We start from the raw sequence: 12247 nt of genomic DNA, 5'->3' as shown, positions 1-12247 counted from the left end.
ATAATCTGTAATAAACTCTAGATAAATGAAAGGTGTAAGGTCTTTTATACTTATTTTTGATAAATGTGTCTCTCTATTTGTGTATAAACTCTATTCAGTGCTTTCAACAGCTAGCTTCTTTATAGGAGACTTCATACATATCTGGTTTTGTGAGCACATTTTAAAGATGCCATTCCCTTTTTATTCCAGGAAATGATCTAGGGAGAGTACTTCGATGGGGGGCTGGATATAGTGGGGAGGATCCATATTCAGTTCTTATATCAGTGGATGAAGCCGAAAACGTCCTAATGGACCGTTGGACCATACTTCTAGATGCTCAGGAGGTTGTTGATTCAATGGAAAATGGTATATCTGAACCTGAACCACCAAAGGTGTGATTATTGGTTTTACTATTGTATTTTGTGTGCTGGCTTTTGTTCTAGTGCTGTTACAGCGCATTTAAGGGGTTCGATGGTATATATGACTGGGGGTGGCTATAAGTGGTTTATTGCTTTTATAGAGACCCTTCCGCCAACACCCGCACCCCCAGCAAAATATTATATTTCTTTAAAATACTGAAAATCTTTTTTAATGTCTTCTATAGAACTGTATGTACTGGGTCCTTTTTTTTTTAAATTGCTTTTTTAACATTCTTTGCTGTGAATAATGCAAAGAAAGACTAGAGATTGAGCCATCAGAGACAGAATTAATAGTTGATGGCAGTGATAATAATACATTCAATCTGCAGGCGGTCATCTAAGCTGCTAACATGTATTTCCGTAAAATATAAAGGGTCTCTCCAAAACTGTTGTTTATCTAATGAGAACATTTTGTGGATAACATTTTGCAGTGAGGTTATTTTTTTTTTTATTCACAGATTGTACAAATGAATAACTATTGTGGAATAGGAATTGATGCAGAATTAAGCTTAGATTTTCATCATGCCCGTGAGATTGAGCCTGGGAAGTTTAATAGCAGGTAATTCTTTAACATTGACATGGACAATGATAATGTTATCCTCGGGAAAGGTCAGTATATGATCAGTAGAGGTCCAACACCTTGGATAGCAGAGGGTTTCTGGGAAATTACAGCTATTTAGGTTAATATTCGCTGTGCTGCCTTCACTATAAACAAGATGCATCTTTGCTTCCTACAGATCCGTCATTACTATGGGAAATTGATTATGTGTCAGATAAATCCATCTATTTACACCTAATCTGTAACTGAAGTGTGGTATTTCTCTTAAAGGTTCCACAACAAAGGCGTATATGTTAAGGCTGGTTTGCAGAAACTGAGTCACAATCGAAATCTGCATAAAGACCTAAAGCTTCAGGTCGACCAGCAAGAAGTGGAGCTTCCAAACATTGAAGGGCTTATCTTTCTAAATATTCCCAGGTATATAAAATGCTTACCAGAATGAAAACCTATCATTATTGATATTCAGCTGTATCTACTGTTTCTTTTTCTCAGTACATAAAATAATACTTGGATTCTTGTTTATAAAAAGTTCAATATATGTTGCATTTATAGCTAGCTATACATCCTCCATTTTGACTACCATTAAACTTATGTATAATATACAGGTAGCATCAAGTTACACTAGTCAGCTCCATGCCTCTTCATACATACTCATACTTGAAGAACAACTGTAAAGTTTAAATGTCTAACTCTGCACTAAGCAAAATAAGCAGTTTTCTAATTTACTATAATTGGCTATCTAAGATCAAGGTCCTGGCAGCGAGATTATTCATGGACAGATAGAGATCACATGACCCTCCATCTGCAGCCATTTTATGGTCAGGAAATTCTGGCTGATGAGGTAAAAGACAGAAGGCTTCACTTACATACAAGAAAGCAGAGCAGAACTTTTTTTTTTTTTTTTTGATCAAAACTTCTTCATTGTGGTTTTTTACTTTTTTTTTTTTTAGTCTATGACACAAAAGTCCAAAGCAATAAAACATTATAACATTCCAGTCCCCCCACCCCTTTGCCCTGCAGCAGACGGTTTAAGGCTCGATTTGTACCAAAGGACCGCTCATCCAGATCATGCAATTCTTACTAGAGAGTGGTTAGCCTTACATCATTATAATTCAAGAGTATTAGGAAAACCCCACAATGAAAAAGCCCAAGACAGAAAAGTATCTATCTATTATGTTCCTAACAACATCATTTGATATAGAGTACTGTTTCGTAAATCTGTCAGTGCTTTGTTTGGTAGTCCCGCCGTATCCAGCCACCTACCCCATATCTTATGACATTTTTGGGGACATTTCCTTTTTAAATACACTCCCCATTCCAGCCTAATTATGTTATTGACCTTATTTATGAACTCCTGTATCATAGGTGCCGAAGTTTGAATCCACCTAGCCGCTATGGCCTTGCGTGCCAAGTATAGTAATTTCTGTGTGCATAACAGGGTAGCTCCTTCTATGGTATCACTTTTGTTTCCAGAATTCCCCCAGCTCCCTACACTCAGAGCAGAACTTTTAATAAATGCATATTGGTGATCTATAATATCCTGCCATCACACATCACAAAAAAACATGAGGTAAAGTAGCCAACCACTCTAAAGTCTATGAGGAAAGGATGGTATTTTCTGATATGAGGTTTTTTTCCGTTCTCCTAGAATGCAGAGAGTTTGACAGAAAGCCCCAAAGTAGGTGTTAACTGGGCCCAAGTTATGTTTATAAAATCAATAAAGAGATATAACACTGTTCACTAAAACTGCAGTCTTATTTTAACACACTTTTAATAAAACTGCCTCAATGGGGGAGATTTATCAGATGTGACTGAGAGCAAAACTGTTCCAGTTTCTCCTGGCAACCAATCAAAGCTCTGTCTTCATTTTCCCACAGCAGTTTATAAAATGAAAGCTGAGCTCTGATTGGTTGCCATAGGCATCTAGAACAGTTTTGCTCTCAGACACTTCTGATAAATCTCCCCCACTGTGTTTAAATAGATATGAAATAGCTTATCAGTCACCACAATGATGTATGTGATATATGGTGAGTTAAGGCAATTCACGCAAATACTGCTTAAATACTTTATTAAACTAGTGTTTTCTTTTAGGCCTACGTAGGTCTGATTCCATGGACCGAGAACATATGTGTGCAGGGACCTTAGTGTTACTTGTTGTAAAATGGCACCGTTTTGGCTACTAGTACTAGTGATCTTACTAAATACTGGATAATAAAATGAATAAATAAAAATGTTATACAGGAAATTCCAAAACTCTAGGTGTTTAGCAGACTTTTTTTTTTATTTTATTAGTTGGGGTTCAGGAGCTGACTTGTGGGGCTCCGATAATGATAATCGATATGGAAAGCCAAGAATTGATGACGGATTGCTTGAAGTTGTTGGGGTAACTGGAGTAGTTCATATGGTGAGTATATAACATATATATTCTATATATAAATAAAACCTGTCATAAACCCTTTGTTGTTGTAAATAATAAAATCCCAGCTAATCTTGTACAGTCAGTGGTAATTTATTTGAGAGCCTGTACAAATAGATAAGTAAAACGTATTTGCATCTTGTTTTATGTTTTTGGCTTTGTATTAATGCGCAGTCCATCATAACCAAAATATGTAAACCTATAGAAGGAAATTCAACTTTTCATGGTTTCGGTTTATTGAGGCAACTTTTTAAGTCCTGTGGTTGTGATTTCATAGCTAAAGAGTATTGCTTAATAGTAACTTATCTACAGGCTAATAGCTGCCAGTGAGCTTTTGGTGGTAATTGTGACTTTTTTCCAATAACACCTCTCAATGCTGTTTACAGCACTAACTGGCTGGTCTGTGCTGCAGTTTGCCAGAACTATTGCTCAATACAGTCATTGTTATTGCTATGTTATATGTGTGTTCTACTTTATTTTTTATGATTTATTAACACTGGCAGTTTTTTTACATTGCCAATTCATTTTCAGTCAAATACTTAATGTACACTTCAGGTATGTCAATTACTGCATTTTGCTGTGACTGACCCACTTTACCTTCCCTCTCTGTACCTTCTATTTAGCAGCTTCTTGCATAGTGTTGTTTTCATTTTAAATTGAAAAAAGGGTCATCCAGCTCATGGCAGTCATCAATGTCCTTTACCTGGACTGCTTGAAAACTATTGTCTATACAGTTACTGCTAAGCAGCAATAGAAACCAATACATTATTACATCCAACATTATACTCCCTAAGGGCTTATTCACACGACTGTTGGGTGACATATATATGAGCCCCCACCATAGGCCGGTAATGGGCGCACGACACCGTATGGATCGGTACGGTGCACACGTGTGGCACCATACCGTTCCGTAGCTGGGAGAAAGATAGGACATATCCCATCTCTCCCTGGAATACAGCGCTGTGCCCCATGTTTCTCTATGGAGAGGGGCAGGGTGAGTGGCGCTCACACCCTCCTACTCTTTCGCTGTCGCCAACGTGTGCCCGCCGTGCTACGGTATGGTGAGCACACATTGGTGTGAATGCAGCCTTATACATATGCAGATTTGTTTCCACATATAAAATGTAAATCCCATTGTTTGCCATCAGATGAAGGACTTTTGAACTCATTATTACCCTGACATCTTTTTTTTTTTCTCTTTGCATTTTTCGGTGCCAGGGCCAAGTTCAAGGAGGACTCCGTTCAGGTATTCGAATTGCCCAGGGTTCCTACTTCCGTGTAACTCTTCTAAAACCTATCCCCGTTCAAGTAGATGGTGAACCCTGGATCCAGCCACCAGGACAGATCATTATTTCTGCTGCAGGACCAAAGGTAATACTTTACATACACATATACAGATATAGGTATAGCTATGTGTGTAATATATATATATGTGTAATATATATAATGTTGAGACACTTTGGTTCTCCAACCAAAGTGGAGGCATATGCAAACTCTACTGATTATGCATTAGATTCCAAGATTATTAACCCCTTAAGCCATCATGACTTTGGGGAACGTCATGGCGAGCATCTGTTTTGGCCACTATGGCGTTCCCCAACGTCATGGGGATTTCACAGGCTCTGTTTCTCTGATCCGTGTAGGAGGCTGGCTGTATTTGAAAGCAGAGCCTCTGCAATTACAGCCAGGATCGCTATATCCACGATTCTGGCTGTTTAACCCTCAAGGCGCCACCGCACCTCTCCCCCTGGCGATTGCCCTCCCCCGTGCGTGCAGAGTATGGGAGGTGCCAATCGTCTACAGGTCTTTGAAAGACCCCAGGGCTGCCTTGTCGGACGCATTTGCATAGGCTGACCAGTATAATACACGGCCATACATCAGTATGTCAGTGTGTTAATTTGAACAAGTGATCAGATAATTATTATAATCATCATAAAATTTAGTACATAATAAAAGTCCCTTAAGTGCCCCATGCCATATAAAACTCCCACACACTATAAAAAGTTAAAATTGCCTCACAAACAGCACATATTAGGTATGACCACGTCCATAGCAACCCGTACAATAAAATCATTACTGCATCTGTATAGTGAATGCCTTACAAAAAATAAATAAAAACATAGCTAAAATTATGATTTTGCGCATCCAAGCACACAAAATAAATTATAAAAAGTGATCAAAAAGTCAGATTTAAAAGGTACAACTTGTCCTGTAAAAAATAATCCATAAAACAGCTCAATCAACAAAATAGTAAAAATATTACGCCGCCGAGTAGAGAGCAATGCAAAATCAAAGAAATTTTTCTCTCCAAATGAGTTTTTATTCTGTAGAACAAGTCAGACATAAAAAGCTATATAAATGGCATATCACTGTAACCGTACTGACCCATAGAACATAAGTAACATGTTTTCTACACCATTTCATGTATGATGTATAAAACACAAAAAAAGTAAAAATCAATTAAAGAATAGATTTATTTCGATGCCCCCTCTTCCTAAAAAAAAAAAAAAAGGTTAAACAGGGTATTGCGCCCCTAAATATAGTGTTACTGCAAACCTTAAGGGGTTTAGTTTTTAAAATGTGTCCTCTCTTAGAGTTTTTTTACTTCTCTACTATATTAGGGGCTCAGCCATTGCAACACAGCACCTGAAATTTCTTCCAGCAAAATCCACCAATAGAAGCTCCTTCCCTTCTGAGCCATGCATATATCCTCACTTGTGGGATATTGCTGCATTCTGGAGAAATTGGGTAACAAACTATAGATTGCTTTTACTACTTATACCCCTTCTAAAAATGAAAATGCAGGGCCAAAGCAAGGTTTTTTGGAAAAAGATTTTCACTTACACGAGCCAATGCAGATACTATTTCTCTGAATGAACGTAGAGAAAAATAGGAAAAAATATCTCACATACCCTTATATCCAGAAACTTGGTTTTAGGGTAGTGGAGGCTTGTTTGGAGTGCCCACGTGTTGCTGGCTTGTTTGTCCAAAAATAGTCAAAGTAAAAAAGAGTATACGTGGCACATCCCATAAAACTTCAAAACTTTATTCTTCTTACATTAAAAAGTGCAGGAAAAGTGACATGTAGGTAATCCACCTACACGTTTCAGATTGCTCTCATGGTTTAGTTTCTGGATGGTTTAGTTTCCAAAATAGTATCGTTTATAGTTGGGGGGATTCACTGTTCTTGTAGCTCAGGAACTTTTCAAATGTGTAATGGCACCTGAAAACAACGTTATCAAAATCTGCCCTCAAGTGGCTCCTTCCATTCTGCACTCTGCTGTACGCCCCTAAAGTTGTTTACATTTACATCTGGGGTATTGCCCTACTCATAAGAAACTGCACAACAAAATCTGAGATGTTTTCTCATTTGGCCCTTCTTTAATATGTACATTTTAGGACTGAATAATAATATTATTGTCAAAATGTAAAAATTCCAAATTAGACATCTCTCCCAATAGGTTCAAAGGGTTAACAAACTTTGCAAAGGCTGTTTGGAATAGTTTGTGGGGTGCAGTTTCAAAAATGGGGTGATATGTGGGGAGTTTCTAATAAATTGAACTTTGAAAACCCTTATAAAGAAGAATTGTCAATGAAAATATTGAATCTGAAACTTACTTAAAAATGTACTAATAAAATTAACATATAAAAAATGTCAGCATAAAGCAGGCATATGGTTAATGTTAGATAGCAACCAATTTGGATTGTTAGACTAACTGTATGGTGAGTATAACATTCAGAAATAAAAAAAAATTGGAAGATTTTTATAAATTTTCACAAAATTTCCAAATTTTTTTCACAAATAAGTGCAATATATTTCAACTAAAATATATGAAGTAATTAATGTGAAGTACAACATGTAATGAAAAAACAATCATAAAATAAACTGTGTGAGATAAAGCTTTCTAAACTGCATAGCATGACCGATTTTTTAAAAAATCGGGCTGTGTCCGAAAGGTGAAAATGATCTTAGTCGTTAAGGGGTTAAATAAGCTTTTATGTTCAAGGCATGCATTGATTTACAATTCTCCACTGCACTTCTGACAAAGCTGCATGTGGGTCTGCATGATCTTTGTTTGAAGCATAGTGCCAAGGCTGTGGCCTAAGAGCCTTGCAACACCAGCTGTTAGGAATTTCAGTTTATTAACAAAAAATACTGTATAATGAGCTCTGGCAAAATGCTGGACATTGGAAACTGCTTTCTAGCTAGTACGGTCCACAATATCTGTTTGTATCTGTCCCAGGATTGAAAGACTTGATTAGAGATGTCAACATAACCTTAAAGGGGTATAACCCCTTAAGGACACAGCCATTTTGTAGCTTAACCCCTTAATGACCGCCCTATCGGTCATTAAGGGTAGTTCTTCTGATGCGACGCCTTTCTACGGCGCCGCATCAGAAGATGATTTCGGGACATCGGGTCAGTATAGTGCCGGTGTCGTGCTGTGATATCACAGCCCAGACCCGGCACTAACACCCGGGATCGGAAAAACTCAGATCCCGGGTGTTTAACCCCTTACACGCCGCGGTCAAGCATGACCGCGGCGTGCAAGTGTGTCCCCCGTGGATCGGACCCCCCCGGTGTGCTTACCGGGGGATCCGATCCCTCCTGCCACTGCCCCGGGTCCCGACGAGTGACCCGAGGCTGTCGGCTCCTCTTCTTGCCGGGTCTTGCCTTCCTGGCAGGACCCGGCTGTAAGTAACTGAGCATGTGCGGCATGCTCAGTTACTTACACTATACACTGCAATACAAGTGTATTGCAGTGTAAAGGCTTGAATAAGCGATCAGATGATCGCTTATTCAAGCCAAAAGGTTGAAAATATGTGAAAGTAAAAAATAAAAGATTAAATTGTTTTATTATAATAATTAAATAAATAAATAAAATAAAGTCCCATAATCTCCCCAGTTACACATATAATGCAAATACAGTATATAAAACACAAAACACACAAAAAATGTACGTATTTGGTATTACCGCGTCCGTATTAATCTGTACAATAAATCTAAATCAATATTGAACCCGCTTGGTGAACGGTGAAAAAAATAACTACGAAAAACTTCCCGTAATATACAATTTTTCATCAAACACCATCACAAAAAATGTTCTAAAAAGTGATCAAAAAAAGCTACGTTCCCTAATATGATACGACTGAAAAGAACAACTCTTTTCGCAAAAAAAAAGCCCTCAACCAGATCTGACAACAGAAAAATACAGAAGTTATGGCCCTAAAAAGTTGTCAATAGTAAAAACAATGCGATATTCTCCAATATTGGTTTTGCTCAGGAAAATTGAGCAAAGATAAGAAAAACTATATAAATGAGGTATCACCGCAATCGTAGTGAACCAGAGAATAAAGATAAAATATTATTTTTACATTACGGTGAGCGGGGGGAAAAAAATGCTAAAAATCCAAAATAAAAATTGATGATTTTGTTTGTGTCCCCCTTGAAATAGTTAATAAAATCTCATGAATAAGCTATAGACCCCCTAAATGAATTATCTATACATTGTATCTCATTCCGTAAAAAATAAGCCCTCATATGTTTGCATTACCAAAAAAAATTAAAAATGTATAGGTTGTACAATGTGACAATACAAATCTGCTATGAATGGCGTCTCCATTCATTCTATACTCGGCCGTGCGCCTGTACAGAAGTTTACCACCACATCAGTACACTCGGGAGGAATTGGGCATCAAGCGTTGCAGTGCGTTTCATCATTTAATTTATTCTGAAACTGTCAGTTTGGCCTAAATGAATGTATGTTCCAAAAAAATTCCACAGTTTCTAAATCGCAGGTCCATATTGTTTTAACCCATGTGAAACACTTAAAGGGTTAATGGACTTAATAGAAGTTGTTTTACATACGTTGAGGGGTGAAGTTTCTATAGTGGGGTAATTTATGGGGTTTTACTATTACTTAGGCCTTACAAAGTCACCTGAAAGCTGAGTTGTCCCTCAAAATGTGAGTTTTGGCAATTTTCATGAAAATGTGAAAAATCGCACCTAAAGTTCTGCACCTCATAACATCCTAGAAAAGTGAGAGGATGCATAAAATATCATCCCAACATAAAGCAGACATTCCGTAAATGTAATTTATCAAGCTTTTTGGGTAGTTTTACTTCCTGTCTGGAAAGCAGAACATTTCAAACTAGGAAAATGAAGAATTTTTACAAACTTTTGCCAAATTTTCACTTTTTTTCATAACGAATCGCAAAACATATCACTTTATTTTATAACTAACATGAAGTACAATGTATCACGAGAAAACATTCTCAAAATCACCGGGATTTGTTAAAGCGTTCCGAAGTTATAACCAATTATCGTGAGACATGTCAGATTTGAAAAATCGAGTCTGGTCATTGAGCTGAAAACTAGTGTCGGTGATAAAGGGTTAAAAGGAACCTGTCACCAGGAGACCCATTTTTAGCACTCCCCAGTCCCCACAGAGCATAGTACATACACTGCCAAAGTGTTTTTTTTATAAAAATATGGTTTTACAGAAAAAAAGATATGTTATATTGTACCTTTCATTGGCAGTTGCCCAATAGGAGGGGCTGGAAAGGAGCAGTTCAACCCCACCCTTGGGAAACATGTGACCTTTTCAAATATATGAATAACTGCCCACACTCAGGATTGGCTGTAGAGGAGCAGGGGGCGTCACTAAGCCAAGTGATGGGTGTTTTCATATATTTGAAAAGGACACATGGAGAAGCTGTTTCCCAAGGGTGGGGGGGGGGCTGCTCCTTTCCAGCCCCTCCCAATTGGCAACTGCCTAGTCACACAGCACATGCTAATGAAAGGTTCAATATAACATTTCTTTTTTTCCTGTAAAACCAATTTTTAATACAAAAACACTTTGGCAGTGTATGTACTATGCTCTGTGGGGACTGGGGGAGTGCTAAAAATGGGTCTCCTGGTGAAAGGTTCCCTTTAAGGCTCGGTCCCATTTTTTGGATTCTGACATGCGTCTCTTTATATGGTTATGACTTTTGAACACTGTTACTTATCAAAGCGATTCTGAGATAGGTTTTCCCTCATCATGTTGTACTTTATTTTAGTGGTAAATGTTGGCTGATAAGTTTTGCGTTTATTTACAAAAAAAAAGAAAAAATTATGAATTTTTTGAAAAATTTTAAATCATTGTGTTTTCAGGCAGATAGATTTACCACCTAAATAAATTGCTGAATAACATTTCCCATATGTCTACTTTACATTTTCATCATTTTTGAATGTCTGGATAATTTATTTTGATGTCACGCGGCTTACAAATAGATTATAGATTTTCTGTACTTTCAGAATTTACTATTTTGGGGATAAATACTGTTTTGAATGAAATTTTACATATTTAGCATTAAAACCACCCTATTTAACCAACCCATTTTCAAATCTCCACTCCTCAAGCTATCAGTAACAGCTTTTAGGAAGATTGCTAACACCTTGAGATCTTCATAGTAATTGAATCAAAATAGAGGTGAAATTTTGTCAGTTACACGTTCATTTAGCCCTAAATTTTTACACATTTCCAATAGATAAAAAGAGAAAACCCACCATGCAATTTCTTATTCAATTTCTCCCGATTATAGAGACCCCCCACATGTGGCTGTAACTTGTTTTATGGGGACACAGTGAGACGCAGAAGGGAAGGAGCGCCCAGCAGCTGTCAGGATTTTAGTTTCCTCATTGGCCCATTTTGCAGGCTATAAAATTTTCACTTTTTCGTTATTGGGGCCATGTGACAGCATTTTTTTTGCGGGACGAGATGCTTTCTCCAGTGTTACCATTTTGGGGTTGGTATCCCCTATTGTTGAAAATTTAGGAAGTTTTTTTGAGGTCACGAGTAGAAAAGCATCAATTCTGTACTGGATTTTTAACTTTTTTTTTTCCCGTGTTCACCGTATAGCCTAATAATCATGTTATCTTTATTCTATGGGTCAATACGATTACGGGGATACCAGACTTGAATATTTTTTCTTATGTTTTACTAAATTTGCCAAATGAAACCCTATTGTGGGGAAAAATCTATAATTTTTGCATCGCCGTCTTCCAAGTGGCATAACATTTTTACTTTTTTGGCTACAGAGCTGGGACATTTGTGGGACATGTTGTACTTTGCAACAGTATCAATCTGGAGTACATATGTTTTGTTGATCACTTTTTATTGCATTTTTTGTGGGATTCAATAAGTAAAAATCATAATTTTTGGCGGGTTTTTAAAATTTTTTTTACAGCATTCTTGTACCCCAGAGTTGCCATAGCAATGAGCGCCAATCGCAGGACCCGGTGTGGAGCGCTAAGGGGTTAAGGTGGCAGACATTGCCCTGCACATTGCAGACAAACAAAAGTAACTCAGTACCTAAATACAATGTTATCAGCGATTCTAGGTACTTTTAGAGATAATGAAATCTGAACTTATAAGGGCAACTTTTGCTTATACTACCTCCTCTCCTGGGAAACGACATGTAGACTGTCTCCTCTGCTTGCCGTGCATGCATGTTCAGCCTCCTGTGATCCGCAGCCAGTTCCACACTCCCTCCTCCTGTGTGCCACAAGAGGTGAAGCTTGTTCGTAGCACCCGTCTTAGTATACAGTGCGCTCGCCTTCGGCCAATAGCTGCTATGCTGTGCATTATGTGCACGAGTGCACTACGCTCAGTGGGAGCAGAGTATGATGGGACTTGAAGTCCCGATACGGAGCACTTTTTTAAAAATAAAAAAGTGAAAATGTCAAAAGTAAAAACACACACAAAAATATTAATAAATATTTTTACTACACAAATATATTTACTACACAAAAAGCATCACCATAGTCGCCATTTGCCCGAGACTATACATATTATATATCAAAACGACCGAAACAAAACAAGGAATTCA

The 12247-nt window shown here is 37.6% G+C and overlaps 1 protein-coding gene across 1 annotated transcript in view; it reads left to right on the top strand.

The window, feature by feature from the left end:
* The window catches only part of DGKQ (diacylglycerol kinase theta), a 115071-nt gene that overhangs the window by 99827 nt on the left and 2997 nt on the right, over positions 1–12247 (top strand). The window contains exons 18-22 of the mRNA XM_072155398.1: positions 190–371; positions 857–957; positions 1228–1374; positions 3250–3361; positions 4592–4744. Of these exons, the coding sequence (XP_072011499.1) occupies positions 190–371; positions 857–957; positions 1228–1374; positions 3250–3361; positions 4592–4744 (695 nt within the window). The remainder of the gene's footprint in view (positions 1–189; positions 372–856; positions 958–1227; positions 1375–3249; positions 3362–4591; positions 4745–12247) is intronic.

This window comes from Engystomops pustulosus, chromosome 1 (genome assembly GCF_040894005.1).
Source record: "Engystomops pustulosus chromosome 1, aEngPut4.maternal, whole genome shotgun sequence".
NCBI classification, from domain to species: Eukaryota; Metazoa; Chordata; class Amphibia; order Anura; family Leptodactylidae; genus Engystomops; species Engystomops pustulosus.
Note: the sequence above shows the minus strand (reverse complement) of the source record. Positions and strands in the feature narration are given on the sequence as shown.